The sequence below is a fragment of the Physella acuta genome, unplaced genomic scaffold, assembly GCF_028476545.2.
Source record: "Physella acuta isolate Inbredline_101_S28 unplaced genomic scaffold, ASM2847654v3 ptg000567l, whole genome shotgun sequence".
Lineage (NCBI taxonomy): Eukaryota > Metazoa > Mollusca > Gastropoda > Physidae > Physella > Physella acuta.
Genome location: NW_026732086.1, coordinates 283,705 through 303,773, shown reverse-complemented (window position 1 = coordinate 303,773; position 20,069 = coordinate 283,705). Strand labels below are relative to the sequence as shown.

The 20,069-nt window shown below is 36.3% G+C and overlaps 2 protein-coding genes across 2 annotated transcripts; both read left to right on the top strand.

The window, feature by feature from the left end:
- Positions 1-3,346: 3,346 nt before the first annotated feature.
- Positions 3,347-9,453, top strand: LOC131946693 (procathepsin L-like). The gene is made up of 7 exons (XM_059307604.1): positions 3,347-3,496; positions 3,987-4,214; positions 5,263-5,536; positions 6,169-6,269; positions 8,777-8,881; positions 8,985-9,154; positions 9,296-9,453. Exons 2-7 carry the CDS (start codon positions 3,987-3,989, stop codon positions 9,393-9,395), a joined length of 978 nt encoding a protein of 325 aa, XP_059163587.1. The 5' UTR covers positions 3,347-3,496; the 3' UTR covers positions 9,396-9,453.
- Positions 9,454-14,545: 5,092 nt separating this feature from the next.
- LOC131946690 (procathepsin L-like) lies at positions 14,546-20,069 on the top strand. Its single transcript, XM_059307601.1, has 7 exons — positions 14,546-14,700; positions 15,191-15,418; positions 16,470-16,743; positions 17,376-17,476; positions 19,406-19,510; positions 19,612-19,781; positions 19,911-20,069. The coding sequence occupies exons 1-7, from the start codon at positions 14,572-14,574 to the stop codon at positions 20,008-20,010; spliced, it is 1,107 nt and encodes a 368-aa protein (XP_059163584.1). The 5' UTR covers positions 14,546-14,571; the 3' UTR covers positions 20,011-20,069.

The window sequence follows — 20,069 nt, the reverse complement described above, 5'->3', positions numbered from 1 at the left end:
ATTTTAAAAAGGTTAATATATTATCTTTGAATCTATGCATTTACTAGTTTAATTATTAAAATTCTTTGAGAAATTTTTAAAAATTAAATTTGGTGACCTAATTCCTATAAAACGAAGGAACATTTGAATGAAGTATCGATACCGCAAATACGGTACCTAGTTTGTGAGGCATTTTGCATAGTCTGCTAAACAGATAAATAAAAAAAAACAAATATGCTTGTTAGAAAGTTTAATACTTAACGAAAATAATCCCATTAAAAACAAAGTTAGTCTCAATCTTTGAACATTTAAAATAATTTTAAAAAAAACTCACCTTTTAAACTCATACATAAAATTCACAACAACAATTTAAAAGTTGAAATTGACGTTAATGAGTGCTGGGGGCATGGGCAGATTTAGCTTGGGCGGGGCCCTGAGTTGAAACTTTTTGTGGGCCCCTGATTATATATATTTATATATATATATATATATATATATATATATATATATATATATATATATATATATATATATATATATATATATATATATATATATATATATATATCCTAATCAGTATACTATTCGAGATCCTAATGGATTATTATAACTGATAGTAATATTCGACACGGATATTTACAAAACTGCTAATTTACAAACCTGTCATTTGTGTTCAATGAGCGGCAAATCGTATACGAACAATCTAACCAATGTGTACTCATTTAGTTCCCTGGCTTTTTGGACACAGCCAGCCTAACCATGCTTGTACATGAAACATTCGATTTGTTTTTCTGTTGTTTAGTGTAAAAATTGATTTGAATTGTGCCTTACAATGGTCAGACCAATGCCAGTTTTGAACATGATTGTATTTTCAGCTGGTCATTGGGCAATTTAAAGCATATTGTGTATTTTTTCAAATTTTGTAATGACTGTGTCCGTTATTCTCCTTCTTACTTAAGGGGAAATGCTCCGTTTTATTTTTTATTTTTTTACAATTCAAGATCTAAAGCCTTGCATATTTTTACCGTGTTTTGCTCATAAAAGTAAGGGTTAAACAGCAAAAAAAGGGGTTGAAAACAATTTTGGTTGTCATGGAAACCCGAAAAAACGTCCGCCATTTTTAATTTTTCGGTACTTTTAAAAATGCTAAGGCTTTTTTATTTAGGCACTTATAGCAATCAAATTTAAACTTCTTATATATTACAGCAGGGGTCTCCAAACTTTTCAGTTCGACGGCCGCATTAACTATCAAATTTCAGTTCGGGGGCCAGTTTCTTCCAGGCATGTCTTTAATTTTTCTGGGCAAAGTTCCTAAGCCATCACCAACAAACGTTTTTTCCGTGGACAAAAAGATCTCCGCGGGCCGGATGAGAGGACATCGCGGGCCGCATTCGGCCCGCGGGCCGTAGTTTGGAGACCCCTGTATTACAGTATATAACAAATCTTTTGTAACAACAAGAATTTTACAAGGTCTGAAAAATTTACATATTATTTACCATAAACTTTTTTTCTATGAAAGCTACCGCAATTCCCTCGTGACAAATGTTTTATTGCTACACGAAGAACAATTACTAGAAATATGGTGTGTATTGTTTAAAAAATAAAAAAAAAGAAGTAGGCTTTTTAGTGTTAAAAAACTGCGAATAGAGAAACACAGCAAGAAGTAACAAAAAGTAGGTCACGAAAGTATCATATCTGTGTAATTTGTAAAGCCGATTGCACGTTTTGGGTGTTTCTGAGGTGATGGAAAATACAATTAACAAATATGTGAGAAATCTATAGAATTTCATGATAGATATCTAACTTTTCGTAAAGAACTTGTAAGATTGAGGAAAAAATGATGTTTTTTTTAAAATTAATATAAGGAAGAAAATGCTTTTAAAACACCTAAAAACATTTTTTTCTCATTAAAGTTATTATTTTTTTCAATACAAAAACGGACAAAGTATCCAAAAAATCATAATGTTGGTGATTTTGTAGTGTGCATATACCCTTAATGTAGAGAAACATTGGAGTGATAGGCAACGGTTAACCCCCCCCCCCCCCTCCATCTATTGGACTAATGAAAACTGTCTCACGTGAGGCTATCTCTAGTGGTAACACCGATGAGCTTAATGTTAAGTTTATCATTTTAAGTTAGTTGGTTTATGTATATAAATAGTTGTTTTAATCCTTCCCTTGACAAATTCCTCAGAGCATTGATAAATGTCGTTATTTAATTTGCAGTGGTCCTTCATGTTCTAGACATCACAAACTGAAACAAGTACATATTTTAGGAAAGGTGCACATAAAACAAATAAATTATTTAGTGCGGCTAGACGACAATAATTGAAGTATCACCATATCCACCACATGCACCACATCCAATACATCCACCACATCCACCACATCCACCACATCCACCACATCCACCACATCCACCACATCCACCACATCCACCACATCCACCACATCCACCACATCCACCACATCCACCACATCCACCACATCCACCACATCCACCACATCCACCACATCCACCACATCCACCACATCCACCACATCCACCACATCCACCACATCCACCACATCCACCACATCCACCACATCCACCACATCCACCACATCCACCACATCCACCACATCCACCACATCCACCACATCCACCACATCCACCACATCCACTACATCCACCACATCCACCACATCCACCATATCCACCACATCCACTACATCCACCACATCCACCACATCCACCACATCCACCACATCCACCACATCCACAACATCCACCACATCCACCACATCCACCACATCCACCACATCCACCACATCCACCACATCCACCACATCCACCACATCCACCACACCCACCACATCCACCACATCCACCACATCCACCACATCCACCACATCCACCACACCCACCACATCCACCACATCCACCACATCCACCACATCCACCACATCCACCACATCCACCACATCCACCACATCCATCACATCCACCACATCCACCACATCCACCACATCCACCACATCCACCACATCCACCACACGCCATGATGAAGCGACTTTCTTATCAACTTATAAACAAAAAGTATTATATGTACAGTCTCTCCCTGATAACCATTGAAAACCGCTTTACACTTTACTGTAACAACTGTATTTTAACACATCTTTTAAATGCATTTTGATGACAGCTTGAATATAATTTCATATTTTAATTTATTGTTTTATATTTTAACCTGTTAAATATATTAGTAAGTATTTTTTTTTTTTTGAAATTGTTGAAAATAAAATTTTAATTTTTAAAAAAATGTCGTTAAAACATTTTTAAGTTTTACAGTAACGAATGGTTTAATTGATATAATGATCAGAGAAGCTGACAGTAGAGTGTGACTGACATATGACCAGCACATGCCAGCACCTGACAGAAGAAACCATCCTATATAAGCAGCTCCGTCAGTGAAAACAATCAACTCTCTCGACTGTTTACACCAGTAAAGGTCTGACTGCAGCTTCAAGTGGGATCAAGGTAAAACTTTTTCAAATTCTATTGTTTAAGTTGTTGTAAAACTGTTTAACTTCTATTGTTTAAATTTTTGTAAAACTGTTTCAACTTCTCTTGTTTAAATTTTTGTAAAACTGTTTCAACTTCTATTGTTTAAATTGTTGTCGTCGTTTACAACGCTTGGTGTATTGAGTATACCCAACAATAACACGCGTTCCACACTGATTTGATGACATATGTCAAGTCTCTGATGCTACATTTTATACAATACATATATTGTTTTAAAGATATATGTAGTGCGTCTTAAAATTTTTAATTTCATAAAATTGAGATTTACTTGTTCTATAGTTAACAACATAATACCTTGCGTCGGATCTGTCGTTGTAACAATTATTATTTTATAAGGGTACTAACCCTTTTTATCAATAATATTTCCTTTACATTGGAAACTATTTTTTTCCATGTAAAATTCTGTTCGAAGTTTTGATCTAATGAAGACGTTTTATTTCCACAGATGTACAAACTTGCAATTTTGGCTTTGGCCATTGTCATGGCCTCGGCCAGTATGGAGGCCAACTGGGTCATCTTCAAAACCAAGCACAACAAAACCTACATAGGAAACGATGACGTCATCAGACGGTACATCTGGCAATCAAACCTGAAGAAAATCGAAGAACACAACGAGTTGTACGCTAAAGGTCTCAAGAGTTATTACCTCAAGGAAAACAAATACTCTGATCAAGTAAGTTTTTTTGTAGGAATCATGAACATGTTTTTTTTTATTGCAGAAAACTATAATTATAGTATAAGGGGTCATCCATAAATGACGTCACACTCGTAGGGGGGAGGTCCGTAATTTTGTGACGATGTGTGATGAGGGGGAAGGGAAGGGGGGGGGGGGGGGTTCAGATGTTGCGACGTCACATTTTGCATTATAAAAATGCAATGTTAGAAATTTTAGACGTTATTTTGCGTTTTAGATAACTGTTTTAATAACTTGTAATAGTTTAGACAAGATTTTGGAAAAATATCGATGTTTTAGAAAAATTCAACTGCAATTTTCAGGGGGGTTGTAGGTTGAGGTGTGACGTCATTTTAAGGGGGGGGGGGGTCTGGCTTTTTGTGACGACGTGTGACGGAGGGGAGGGGGGAGGTAAAAATCGTCGAAAAAGCGTGACGTTATTTATGGATGACCCCTAAATAAAAAAAACGTTTAATCATAAAGTGAAAATAAAAAAACTTAAATTTAAAATTTTTTATTATTATTATAAAACCACAAAGAACTTACAAGCTACAATCATTCTTATTTGTTTTAGCTTTAATAAAATGGTAAAAATCTTCTAATTGAAACTTCTTAAGCAAAGTATAATTTGTAGCAATAGAAGTAAATGAAACTTATTTCATTGGCTTGATTCTCCTAAACGTTAAACAGTTTGGTTATTCAGTTTTGTGAATTTCTTGTTAAAATTAAATCAACATTTTAACACGTCAAATCATTGATCAATGTGTTGACTTATATGTACAATATTGCTATGGTTTAGTAAACAATAAAAGCAATTATGAAATCGGAATTATGGCTGATATTTTTTTTAATCCGTAAAATAAGTCTCGAAGCTATTTTTTTTAATTAAAAAAAAATTCAAGAAAAAAATGAAAACGATATTTTATCATTCAAGTTTTATTATTAACTTGTAAGAAATCAACCACTTAATTATACGCCTATAAAGAGAACAATAAATATTGCTGATTTTATTATCAACCATCGTTAACCTCCACACCCCCTCCCACAGACCAGCGAGGAGTTCAGGAGTTTGATGAACGGTCTGAGAGTGAACAAAGAGCTCAACCCTGGTCAGTTCGTCAGTGGAAAGTTCAAGGCCATTCTCCCAGCAGCCGTGGACTGGCGTAAACAAGGTTACGTCACCGAGGTCAAGGATCAAGGTCAATGTGGGTCATGCTGGGCTTTCTCCACCACAGGCTCACTCGAAGGTCAACACTTCAAGGCCACGGGTCAGCTGGTCAGTCTCTCTGAGTCTAACCTGGTCGACTGCTCAAAGAAATGGGGTAAGTTGTTTGAAATAAATTTGTTTAATGTTAACAAGTTCGCAAATTTCAATTAATTTTCATAATCACTTGGTTAAATTGATTTACTAAAATCAAGAATCCCAAGACAAATCTTTTCTAGCAAACTATTTAATCCGGGATTTTTTAACATTAGAATTTAGCCCTTATAGCCACGTGAGTGCGTTAATACCACCCCCTCCCCCCTCAGCAATATGATTACGAGTAGGCCTCATAACTAATTCATTAAATAAAATGTGTTACTATTTTACCGAGCCGAGCGGTGTCTATTGTTTGATGTTATTCAACAGTTCGGTAGACCACCAATCATTCGTTGACCTTTGTACACACAGTTTATTTTATTCACGTTAATTGAAAAAAATCATATAACAATCTCAGTAGGTTACCTGATAGCGATGTGTTTAATAAGTGTTTTTTTTTTCTTTCTTTTTAATATTCAGATATGGGTGTCTTTGAATTTAATACTTTAAAGGGAGATTAAACTAAACTATGTTTCTTAATAATGTTATCGCATTTCTTAAGATGTTGAATTTATCTGTGAAGTGTTGAATTATCGTCTGCTTGTTATGACAAGTGGCTGCTAAAGATAATTTATGATAATGTATGATTGACAGGCAACAACGGATGCCAGGGCGGTCTGATGGACCAAGCCTTCCAGTACGTCATTGATAACAAGGGCATTGACACTGAGCAGAGCTACCCATATAAGCCAGAGGTGAGTACATGATAACAAGGGCATTGACACTGAGCAGAGCTACCCATATAAGCCAGAGGTGAGTACATGATAACAAGGGCATTGACACTAAGCAGAGCTACCCATACAAGCCAGTGGTGAGTACATGATAACAAGGGCATTGACACTGAGCAGAGCTACCCATATAAGCCAGTGGTGAGTACATGATAACAAGGGCATTGACTCTGAGGAGAGCTACCCATACAAGCCAGTGGTGAGTACATGATAACAAGGGCATTGACACTGAGCAGAGCTACCCATATAAGCCAGAGGTGAGTACATGATAACAAGGGCATTGACACTGAGCAGAGGTATCCATATAAGCCAGTGGTGAGTACATGATAACAAGGGCATTGACTCTGAGGAGAGCTACCCATACAAGCCAGTGGTGAGTACATGATAACAAGGGCATTGACACTGAGCAGAGCTATCCATATAAGCCAGTGGTGAGTACATGATAACAAGGGCATTGACACTGAGCAGAGCTACCCATATAAGCCAGAGGTGAGTACATGATAACAAGGGCATTGACACTGAGCAGATCTACCCATATAAGCCAGAGGTGAGTACATGATAACAAGGGCATTGACACTGAGCAGAGCTATCCATATAAGCCAGAGGTGAGTAGGCTAGATCAGACGTAACGTACTTGATACAATGCAACGTCAGGTTTTGAGGTGAAACTAGGGGTACACTTAACCCGTAGCATGGTGTAGCTGTGTGTGTAGGAGTCATGTACGAACTAGTTATGTCAAATTAAATGTTCAAATAAGAAAATACAAAGACGATAAATTGGAGAGGGGGATTATCCAACCTCGTTGGGCTGACTCAATTCTAAACCTAAACAATCATTTCTTGGAAGATTGTAATGACAAAACTGTTTGAAAAGTAATCATGGATACCGTATCTTACATTCTAAACTTGGACAACCATAGTATATTATTTGTTTATAAAACAAGTTTGACATAAGCAGGGGCGGAACTACAGTGCCGCCAGACCCCGCAATGCGGGGGGGGGGGGGGGCACGCCATTTAGGGGGCCCACAGCCACCCATAATCATTTTTTATAGTTAAAGTTAATTTTCTTGCATTTTTGACCTGATGGTTGTTTTGAAAAAAGAATACTGTAGCTGCGGTTGTAGTATCTTTATTCTATAGACACTATCCTACGTTCTTGTATATTCTTTTTCCTACAATCAAACACACGCTGTTGTCGGCAAAATTCTTTTGAAAAAACATCAATTGCGCGAGAGGCCGCTAGATATTAAGACGGCTTTTTAAGACCATCCCAAATTTGGTACTGATGGATAAAAGCACATCGGTGCTTTGTTGTCCCTTTTAAGTTCCTTTCTCAGACCCCCCCCCCTCCTCTCCCGCTCTTAGCCTTACAAGAAGCGAATAGATAGCGCCCCAACAACTTAGCTGGCTCGTATCGGTGGTAGTGTTGACACACTAGCGCTCCAACAACTAGATCTAATAGCCAAGAAATAAAGTACCGACATTGTTTACGTTTAATAACCACTGTTCTAGAAAACAAGGCAAACGTCTCAAATAAATACACGAATGATAGCGTGTTATATATATATATATATATATATATATATATATATATATATATATATATATATTAGCACCTTGATAGTGTTTTTTTTTGTAAAATAACAAACAGATGACAGATCTAATACTGTAGTGATGTTAAATAGTAGCTAAGACATGCTGTTGCGTAAATTTAAAAAAAAAATATACACACGAGCTGTAGTTTGAAAGATAGACAAACGCTCAGATCACTTCCATAAATTATTTCCCTTTTTCAAATAGTCAAATAGGGGTGCTCATAATCTCCTTTTAATAGATTTGTAATAATCAAATAAAACAGCAATTACTTATCTTAATTATTATTTTTTTAAAAATAAGTACTAAAGAATGGTAAAGTATAAAAATGAAATGTAGTTAAAAGGACAAATATAAATACGAAAAATCATAAATATAAACATAACCCAAGACACAATAACTTATACAAAGCTTCATGATTTATATACTTTTGACCGACTTAATTATTAGAAGTATTAAGGCAAACATAAATGAAAACAGAGATTTTCAAAAAATTGTTATTACGTGTCTGAGGCGAAAAAAGAGAAAATAGAGAGAAAAAAAAAAATTCAAAACAGACCAATGCATTCATACACATGACATGTTGTTGTGATTAGATTTAATTGAATTTTTCTTTTCAAAACCCGATCAGGCCAGAAATGAGTATCCTATGTTCGTATTGTGTTTGTATATATATATATATATATATATATATATATATATATATATATATATATATATATATATATATATATATATATATATATATATATACATATATATACATATATACATATATACGGGGGCCCAAAAAAATTTTTTTGCGGGGTGGCCCATTTTTTCTAGTTCCGCCACTGGACATAAGTCTGGCATAATATTCCACTTGTACCAATCCTTCAGGATAGGAAGTGCTCCTTTAAGAAAGCCACAGTCGGCGCTACGGACAAGTCCTACACTGACGTCAAAAGCGGAAGTGAAGATGATCTCCAGGCCGCCGTAGCCACGGTACATGTCATTGTTATTGTCTGTAAAGTCAGTGTAGACATTTGTAATGTAGCTAATTATTTTTAATGATATTTTACATTGTTATACAAATTGAATTCAACAGATCGGACCAATCAGTGTTGCTATAGACGCCAGCCATGATTCTTTCCAGCAATACGGAGGTGGTGTGTATGACGAGCCAGCATGCAGCTCTACCCAACTCGACCACGGAGTTTTGGCTGTTGGGTACGACACTGACAGCAGCGGTGGCGACTACTGGATCGTTAAAAACAGGTACGTGCTAATGAACCAGAACCTCTAATAATATAGTTAAATATAAATACCAGCGAGTTTCTACTTTTTAAAGTGTAAACGTGAGTATTTTAATATTAACTTTGACTTAGTGACATAGATGTTTCCTTTTGTTTCTGACAGCTGGGGCAAGACCTGGGGACAGGACGGCTATATCTGGATGTCCAGAAACAAAAAGAACCAATGTGGTATTGCCACCATGGCCAGCTACCCCGTCGTGTAACATGTTAACAAGTTGATACCAAATTTATTTGGTTTCTGAACTTTTCTAAATAAAATACTGTAAAAATTAAATCAAATACTTCCTTTTTTTTTTTTTTGTTAATTAGTCGTGTTGATGCATAATTTTCAACAACAAAAAAAAAACACAACAACATGGACACAGTATTCATGTAGACAAGCAATTTCTTGTGGTAAATTAGAAACTTTCGCATTCTTTTAGACCAAGGTATATAACAAGAATGTGTATACATTCACATTTCCAATGTGCCATTTCGAGTAAGGTTCTGATTTGGGCTGGCATATCTCAGAAAAATCTTAACCGGGCATGGATTTCCTGTGAGGAATTTAGTTACTTTGTGCACATCTGCTGTCTTGCGATCTTTTGTCTTGATATCTGTTGTCCTTAGTTTTTTTTGTCTTTTGATCTTGTGTTCTGAGATCAAATATTCCTTAGATATTTTGTCTTTGCGATATTTTGTCCTGAGGTCTTTTGTCCTTGCGATAATTTTTGAGATTTTTTTGTCTGTGATATATTCGATTCAATAACAATCGTTATTTTAATGTGATTGGGTATCAAAGAAATAACTATAGGTCTTTGTTTACAAGGGTAAGTTTTATTCTTTAGCAAGATTAACTAATGAGATATGATATAAATGAAGACTATCAGTGTATACATTCAGCTTGTTACAACAGAATAAACACACTCGTAAAATGTTGTGTTTAAACAAGTACTCCTTATATTAATAAGATTTTGATCCCGCATAGTCTACTTGGTGAATTTAATCAACCATTTTTTAATTAAAATTTCCACTTTTAGTTTATAATGTTTAAGACAGATTAGATACATCTTTATCTTACATTTTAAATAGACCAAATGGTCTAATAATATAATACCAATATCACGGAATACAAAAACGGAGAAAGGTAGTATCGATATTGCTAATACTTAAGCCTACAGGTATAGTTTGCTAGTCTAGTTTTACAGCTTGTGAACGTGTGAACATGAAAGTAAAAAGATATGTGAAAATAACATTAAAAATGTATCGAGTCCCACTAAATTCAAATTAAGTCTGAATTTTAAAAAAAAATGTATTGATATAAATACCAACGGATATAGCGACAAATCAACATATTAGCAATACCGCTTTCCTTCATTTTTTTACTTTCTCGTATATACGAAGTATAGAGAAAGTATTGTAATCGTGCAAAAAAAAAAAAATCGAGATTTTTACAAATCTCGACGTTTTACGTCTCACTGATACGGAAAAACATAATTTTGCAATCTTGTCCGTATGTCTGTGTGTCTGTCTGTGTGTCTGTCTGTGTGTCTGTCTGTCTGTCCATGTGTAAACACGATAACTTGAGTACCATTACAGCTAGGTTGATGAAATTTCATATATAAGTATTTTATCAAAATCGTAGATCCGTATCAACTTTTGAGCGATTTCTGATAACCGGAAGTGGTACTTTTCCTACTTTGAAATTTTCAAAAGCCTATAACTTGAGTACTATTTCAGATAGATAAACAAAATTTTACATGTAAGTAAAAGATCTAATTCTCTACCTTCTGTTAAATTTTGAGTCATTTCCGTTGAACGGAAGTAGTAATGTACGCTACTTCAGATTTCTCAAAAAACTAATGTAAATTTTTAAAGTACTAATAATATTGCGCACTATTATGCGCTGTTTTTATTTAGCGTTTACTTGGAGTGCAATTCTTTTGTCTCCGAGATTTTATTCTATTTTTAAAACTTTAAGTATTTAAAATGGATTAAAAATCATGTCTATAGCCCGAGTTCCCATCCCCTGGTATTTTATATAAAAATATTCGAGAAAGTTTAGGGGAGATCACTCCCGGTTTATTAGATTTATGCCCCTACTATAATGCGTTACAAAAAAAAGAAAGATGATTTTCGTAGTTAAAAATTTAACTAAAAATCGTATAGTGTTACTCAAATCGAAGCTAGTGTCATTATTTATTGTTTTGAATCATTCTTTTAATAACTTAATTTTAACTTTGTGTTGAGTTATAGTATGCCTAATTCAATTATTTGTAGCATGTAGCACAGGCCATATCTTACTGGCTCAATTCACACAATTTTTACTATTTTAAAAAGGTTATTATATTATCTTTGAATGTATGCATTTACTAGTTTAATTATTAAAATTCTTTGAGAAATTTAAAAAAATTTAATTTGGTGACCTAATTCCAATAAAACGAAGGAACATTTGAATGAGGTATCGATACCGCAAATACGGTACCTAGTTTGTGAGGCATTTTGCATAGTCTGCTAAACAGATAAATACAAAAAAAGACATATGCTAGTTAGAAAGTTTAATACTTAACGAAAATAATCCCATTAAAAACAAAGTTAGTCTCAATCTTTGAACATTCAAAATAATTTAAAAAAAAAACAACTCACCTTTTAAACTCATACATAAAATTCACAACAAGTTAAAAGTTGAAATTGACGTTAATGAGTGCTGGGGGCATGGGCGGATTTAGCTTGGGCGGGGCCCTGAGTTGAAACTTTTTGTGGGCCCCTGATTATATATATATATATATATATATATATAAACAATCTAACCAATATGTACTCATTTAGTTCGGGGACACTTTTAAAATTTCCCTGGCTTTTTGGACACAGCCAGCCTAACCCTGCTTGAACATGAAACATTCGATTTGTTTTTCTGTTGTTTAGTGTAAAAATTGATTTGAATTGTGCCTTACAATGGTCAGACCAATGCCAGTTTTGAACATGATTGTATTTTCAGCTGGTCATTGGACAATTTAAAGCATATTGTGTATTTTTTCAAATTTTGTAATGACTGTGTCCGTTATTCTCCTTCTTACTTAAGGGGAAATGCTCCGTTTTATTTTTTATTTTTTACAATTCAAGATCTAAAGCCTTGCATATTTTTACCGTGTTTTGCTCATAAAAGTAAGTATTAAACAGCAAAAAAGGGGTTGAAAAAAATTTTGCTTGTCATGGAAACCCGAAAAAACGTCCGCCATTTTTAATTTTTCGGTACTTTTAAAAATGCTAAGGCTTTTTTTTATTTAGGCACTTATAGCAATCAAATTTAAACTTCTTATATATTACAGTATATAACAAATCTTTTGTAACAACAAGAATTTTACAAGGTCTGAAAAATTTACATATTATTTACCATAAACTTTTTTTCTATGAAAGCTACCGCAATTCCCTTGTGACAGATGTTTTATTGCTACACGAAGAACAATTACTAGAAATATGGTGTGTATTGTTTAAAAAATAAAAAAAGAAGTAGGCTTTTTAGTGTTAAAAAACTGCGAATAGAGAAACACAGCAAGAAGTAACAAAAAGTAGGTCACGAAAGTATCATATCTGTGTAATTTGTAAAGCCGATTGCAAGTTTTAGGTGTTTCCAAGGTGATGGAAAATACAATTAACAAATATGTGAGAAATCTATAGAATTTCATGATAGATATGTAACTTTTCGTAAAGAACTTGTAAGATTGAGGAAAAAATAATGTTTTTTTTTAAAATTAATATATGCAAGAAAATGCTTTTAAAAACCCTAAAATCATTTTTTTCTCATTAAAGTTATTATTTTTTTCAATACAAAAACGGACAAAGTATCCAAAAAATCATAATGTTGGTGATTTTGTAGTGTGCATATACCCTTAATGTAGAGAAACATTGGAGTGTTAGGCAACGGTTAAACCCCCCCCCCCCCCCCCCTCCATCCATTGGACTATTGAATACTGTCTCACGTGAGGCTAGTGGTAACACCGATGAGCTTAATGTTAAGTTAATCATTTTAAGTTAGTTGGTTTATGTATATAAATAGTTGTTTTAATCCTTCCCTTGACAAATTCCTCAGAGCATTAATAAATGTCGTTATTTGGTTTGCAGTGGTCCTTCATGTTCTAGACAACACAAACTGAAACAAGTACATATTTTAGGAAAGGTGCACATTAAACAAATAAATTATTTAGTGCGGCTAGACGAGAATAATTGAAGTATCACCATATCCACCACATCCACCACATCCACTACATCCACTACATCCACCACATCCACCACATCGACCACATCCACCAAATCCACCACATCCACCACATCCACCACATCCACCACATCCACCTCATCCACCACATCCACCACATCCACCACATCCACCACATCCACCACATCCACCACATCCACCACATCCACCACATCCACCACATCCACCACATCCACCACATCCACCACATCCACCACATCCACCACATCCACCACATCCACCACATCCACCACATCCACCACATCCACCACATCCACCACATCCACCACATCCACCACATCCACCACATCCACCACATCCACCACATCCACCACATCCACCACATCCACCACATCCACCACATCCACCACATCCACCACATCCACCACATCCACCACATCCACCACATCCACCACATCCACCACATCCACCACATCCACCACATCCACCACATCCACCACATCCACCACATCCACCACATCCACCACATCCACCACATCCACCACATCCACCACATCCACCACATCCACCACATCCACCACATCCACCACATCCACCACATCCACCACATCCACCACATCCACCACATCCACCACAACCACCACATCCACCACATCCACCACATCCACCACATCCACCACATCCACCACATCCACCACATCCACCACATCCACCACATCCACCACATCCACCACATCCACCACATCCACCACATCCACCACATCCACCACATCCACCACATCCACCGCATCCACCACATCCACCACATCCACCACATCCACCACATGCACCACACGCCATGATGAAGCGACTTTCTTATCAACTTACAAACAAAAAGTATCTATGTACAGTCTCTCACTGATAACCATTGAAAACCGCTTTACACTTTACTGTAACAACTGTATTTTAACACATCTTTTAAATGCATTTTGATGACAGCTTGAATATAATTTCATATTTTAATTTATTGTTTTATATTTTAACCTGTTAAATATATTAGTAAGTATTTTTTTTTTTTTGAAATTGTTGAAAATAAAATTTTAATTTTTAAAAAAATGTCGTTAAAACATTTTTAAGTTTTACAGTAACGAATGGTTTAATTGATATAATGATCAGACAAGCTGACAGAAGAGTGTGACTGACATATGACCAGCACATGCCAGCACCTGACAGAAGAAACCATCCTATATAAGCAGCTCCGTCAGTGTAAACAATCAACTCTCTCGACTGTTTACACCAGTAAAGGTCTGACTGCAGCTTCAAGTGGGATCAAGGTAAAACTTTTTCAAATTCTATTGTTTAAGTTGTTGTAAAACTGTTTAACTTCTATTGTTTAAATTTTTGTAAAACTGTTTCAACTTCTCTTGTTTAAATGTTTGTAAAACTGTTTCAACTTCTATTGTTTAAATTGTTGTCGTCGTTTACAACGCTTGGTGTATTGAGTATACCCAACAATAACACGCGTTCCACACTGATTTTATGACATATGTCAAGTCTCTGATGCTACATTTTATACAATACATATATTGTTTTAAAGATATATGTAGTGCGTCTTAAAATTTTTAATTTCATAAAATTGAGATTTACTTGTTCTATAGTTAACAACATAATACCTTGCGTCGGATCTGTCGTTGTAACAATTATTATTTTATAAGGGTACTAACCCTTTTTATCAATAATATTTCCTTTACATTGGAAACTATTTTTTTCCATGTAAAATTCTGTTCGAAGTTTTGATCTAATGAAGACGTTTTATTTCCACAGATGTACAAACTTGCAATTTTGGCTTTGGCCATTGTCATGGCCTCGGCCAGTATGGAGGCCAACTGGGTCATCTTCAAAACCAAGCACAACAAAACCTACACAGGAAACGATGACGTCATCAGACGGTACATCTGGCAATCAAACCTGAAGAAAATCGAAGAACACAACGAGTTGTACGCTAAAGGTCTCAAGAGTTATTACCTCAAGGAAAACAAATACTCTGATCAAGTAAGTTTTTTTGTAAGAATCATGAACATATGTTTTTTTTATTGCAGAAAACTATAATTAAAGTATAAGGGGTCATCCATAAATGACGTCACACTCGTAGGGGGGAGGTCCGTAATTTTGTGACGATGTGTGATGAGGGGGAAGGGAGGGGGGGGGGGGGTTCAGATGTTGCGAAGTCACATTTTGCATTATAAAAAAGCAATGTTAGAAAACGAATTTTAGACGTTATTTTGCGTTTTAGATAACTGTTTTAATAACTTGTAATAGTTTAGACAAGATTTTGGAAAAATATCGATGTTTTAGAAAAATTCAACTGCAATTTTGAGGGGGGTTGTAGGTTGAGGTGTGACGTCATTTTAAGGGGGGGGGTCTGGCTTTTTGTGACGACGTGTGACGGAGGGGAGTGGGGGGGAGGTAAAAATCGTCGAAAAAGCGTGACGTCATTTATGGATGACCCCTAAATTAAAAAAAACGTTTAATCATAAAGTGAAAAAAAACAACTTAAATTTAATAATTTTTAGTATTATTATAAAATCACAAAGAACTTACAAGCTACAATCATTCTTATTTGTTTTAGCTTTAATAAATTGGTAAAAATCTTCTAATTGAAACTTCTTAAGCAAAGTATAATTTGTAGCAATAGAAGTAAATGAAACTTATTTCATTGGCTTGATTCTCCTAAACGTTAAACAGTTTGGTTATTCAGTTTTGTGAATTTCTTGTTAAAATTAAATCAACATTTTAACACGTCAAATCATTTATAAATGTGTTGACTTATATGTACAATATTGCTATGGTTTAGTAAACAATAAAAGCAATTATGAAATCGGAATTATGGCTGATATTTTTTTTTAATCCGTAAAATAAGTCTCGAAGCTACTTTTTTTAATTAAAAAAAATTCAAGAAAAAAATGAAAACGATATTTTATCATTCAAGTTTTATTATTAACTTGTAAGAAATCAACCACTTAATTATACGCCTATAAAGAGATCAATGAATATTGCTGATTTTATTATCAACCACCGTTAACCTCCACACACCCTTCCACAGACCAGCGAGGAGTTCAGGAGTTTGATGAACGGTCTGAGAGTGAACAAAGAGCTCAACCCTGGTCAGTTCGTCAGTGGAAAGTTCAAGGCCATTCTCCCAGCAGCCGTGGACTGGCGTAAACAAGGTTACGTCACAGACGTCAAAGATCAAGGTCAATGTGGGTCATGCTGGGCTTTCTCCACCACAGGCTCACTCGAAGGTCAACACTTCAAGGCCACGGGTCAGCTGGTCAGTCTCTCTGAGTCTAACCTGGTCGACTGCTCAAAGAAATGGGGTAAGTTGTTTGAAATAAATTTGTTTAATGTTAACAAGTTCGCAAATTTCAATTAATTTTCATAATCACTTGGTTAAATTGATTTACTAAAATCAAGAATCCCAAGACAAATCTTTTCTAGCTAACTATTTAATCCGGGATTTTTTAACATTAGAATTTAGCCCTTATAGCCACGTGAGTGCGTTAATACCACCCCCTCCCCCCTCAGCAATATGATTACGAGTAGGCCTCATAACTAATTCATTAAATAAAATGTGTTACTATTTTACCGAGCCGAGCGGTGTCTATTGTTTGATGTTATTCAACAGTTCGGTAGACCACCAATCATTCGTTGACCTTTGTACACACAGTTTATTTTATTCACGTTAATTGAAAAAAATCATATAACAATCTCAGTAGGTTACCTGATAGCGATGTGTTTAATAAGTGTTTTTTTTTTCTTTCTTTTTAATATTCAGATATGGGTGTCTTTGAATTTAATACTTTAAAGGGAGATTAAACTAAACTATGTTTCTTAATAATGTTATCGCATTTCTTAAGATGTTGAATTTATCTGTGAAGTGTTGAATTATCGTCTGCTTGTTATGACAAGTGGCTGCTAAAGATAATTTATGATAATGTATGATTGACAGGCAACAACGGATGCCAGGGCGGTCTGATGGACCAAGCCTTCCAGTACGTCATTGATAACAAGGGCATTGACACTGAGCAGAGCTACCCATATAAGCCAGAGGTGAGTACATGATAACAAGGACATTGACACTGAGCAGAGCTACCCATATAAGCCAGAGGTGAGTACATAATAACAAGGGCATTGACACTGAGCAGAGCTACCCATATAAGCTGTTACGTCCCTTACATGTCCCCTGCTTGTGTGTGTGTGTGTTGTGTGCTGGAACGACAGGTACCCTCCCTTTGGTGTATAGTTGTATCCCTTGGTTGAGTGTGTTTACATGGAGCGAGAGGTGTTCACGTGAGGTGTGTCAGGTGACGGGTGTCAGAGCGTGTGCCAGTGTGTGAATCAGTTGGTTGTAGTGTGGCTGTGGACGTGGAACGTGGAACGTGGGGTTGAGATCTGGATGTGAAGTTGTGCTGTGGCTGTGGACGGGGAGACGTTGAGTATCTTGTTATTTTATGTTGTAGACTCCATTTGCTCTTTTATTATTCTTATTACTGTATACATTTATATTAAACATCTTATTGTTATTATTATATTTATATAGTGTTAGATGTCTTTGTTTGTCGCTACATATATATATACCCTAGATTCCAGAACCCAACATAAGCCATAGGTGAGTACATGATAACAAGGGCATTGACACTGAGCAGAGGTATCCATATAAGCCTGAGGTGAGTACATGATAACAAGGGCATTGACACTGAGCAGAGCTACCCATATAAGCCAGAGGTGAGTACATGATAACAAGGGCATTGACACTGAGCAGAGCTACCCATATAAGCCAGAGGTGAGTACATGATAACAAGGGCATTGACACTGAGCAGAGCTACCCATATAAGCCAGAGGTGAGTACATGATAACAAGGGCATTGACACTGAGCAGAGGTATCCATATAAGCCAGAGGTGAGTACATGATAACAAGGGCATTGACACTGAGCAGAGCTACCCATATAAGCGAGAGGTGAGTACATGATAACAAGGACATTGACACTGAGCAGGGGTATCCATATAAGCCAGAGATGAGTAGGCTAGATCAGACGTCGGGTGCTTAATGTAATGCGACGTCAGGTTTTGAGGTGAAACATGAAGTACATTTAAACCCCTATTGATGTTTAGCTGTGTGATTAGGAATCATGGACAGACTAGTTGTGTCGAATTAATTGTTCAAATAAGAAAATACAAAGACGATTAAGTGGAGAGGGTGATTCGCAACTTAACCCTACCACCCACCCACCCAGCCTCCACCACCACTCCCAGATTGAGAAGTAAGTTCAGTTAATAAAGGCGCCTATAAAGCAGGGGCGGAACTACAGTGCCGCCAGACCCCGCAATGCGGGGGGGCCCTGGGGCAATTTAGGGGCCCACAGCCGACCGACATTAACTTATATATATGGTAGAGGTGTAGCGAGGGGGGTGCAAATCGAAAGTTTGAGGGGGGATGCAAATCGAAAGTTTGAGGGGGGGGGGGGGGTGCAAATCGAAAGTTTGAGGGGGGTGGAAATCGAAAGTTTGAGGGGGGGGGGTGCAAATCGAATATTCGTTCCCGGTCGCCGGGAAGGGTCGCTAAGCCTCTGATATATGGGGGCCCAAAAGAAATTTTTGCGGGGTGGCCCTATTTTTCTAGTTCCGCCACTGCTATAAAGCTATGTATTAACATACTAACCTAACATCTATTTGTTAAAGTGTTTCATTTATGCAATACATTATTTCATTTATTTAAAAAAATAGAACTCAGTAAAAGCTGTATCCAACCAAGTTGGGGTGAAGTAACATCAAGTAGTCTATGCAGCAGTGTTGAGCCTATGTTTTAACTCTAAACCTAAACAATCTTTCCTTTGAAGATTGTAATGACCAAACAGTTTCAAAAGTAATCATCGATATCGTATCTTACATTCTAAACTTGGACAACCATAGTATATTATTTGTTTATAAAACAAGTTTGACACAAGTCTGGCAAATATACCACTTGTACCAATCCTTCAGGATAGGAAGTGCTCCTTTAAGAAAGGCACAGTCGGCGCTACAGACAAGTCCTACACTGACGTCCAAAGCGGAAGTGAAGATGATCTCCAGGCCGCCGTAGCCACGGTAATCTCATTGTTATTGTCTGTAAAGTCAGTGTTGACATTTCTAATGTACTTGATTATTTTGAATGATTTTTACAATGTAATACACATTGAATTCAACAGATTGGACCCATCAGTGTTGCTATAGACGCCAGCCATGATTCGTTCCAGCAATACGGAGGTGGTGTGTATGACGAGCCAGACTGTAGCTCCAGCCAACTCGACCACGGAGTTTTGGCTGTTGGGTACGACACTGACAGCAGCGGTGGCGACTACTGGATCGTTAAAAACAGGTACGTGCTAATAAAAGTGTTATTGAGTCCAAACTAAATTAGCTGGGTGTGTGTAGATTTAAGGTTTATTGACTCTATTTCTGGAGTCGTTGTTTGCACTGTTTGAGTTCGATGTTTTGTTTCTGACAGCTGGGGCAAGACCTGGGGACAGGACGGCTATATCTGGATGTCCAGAAACAAAAAGAACCAATGTGGTATTGCCACCATGGCCAGCTACCCCGTCGTGTAGTGTTAACACGTTGATACTAAATTTCGCTTCTGAACTGTTCTAAATAAAAATACTGTAAA

Coding starts and splice junctions, on each gene's coding strand:
- LOC131946693 (XM_059307604.1), top strand. CDS start 3,987: ATGTACAAACTTGCAATTTTGGCTTTGGCCATTGTCATGGCCTCGGCC. Junction 4,215..5,262: donor AAAACAAATACTCTGATCAA/GTAAGTTTTTTT, acceptor CCCCTCCCACAG/ACCAGCGAGGAGTTCAGGAG. Junction 9,155..9,295: donor TACTGGATCGTTAAAAACAG/GTACGTGCTAAT, acceptor TGTTTCTGACAG/CTGGGGCAAGACCTGGGGAC.
- LOC131946690 (XM_059307601.1), top strand. CDS start 14,572: ATGACCAGCACATGCCAGCACCTGACAGAAGAAACCATCCTATATAAG. Junction 14,701..15,190: donor CAGCTTCAAGTGGGATCAAG/GTAAAACTTTTT, acceptor TTATTTCCACAG/ATGTACAAACTTGCAATTTT. Junction 19,511..19,611: donor TCCAGGCCGCCGTAGCCACG/GTAATCTCATTG, acceptor TGAATTCAACAG/ATTGGACCCATCAGTGTTGC.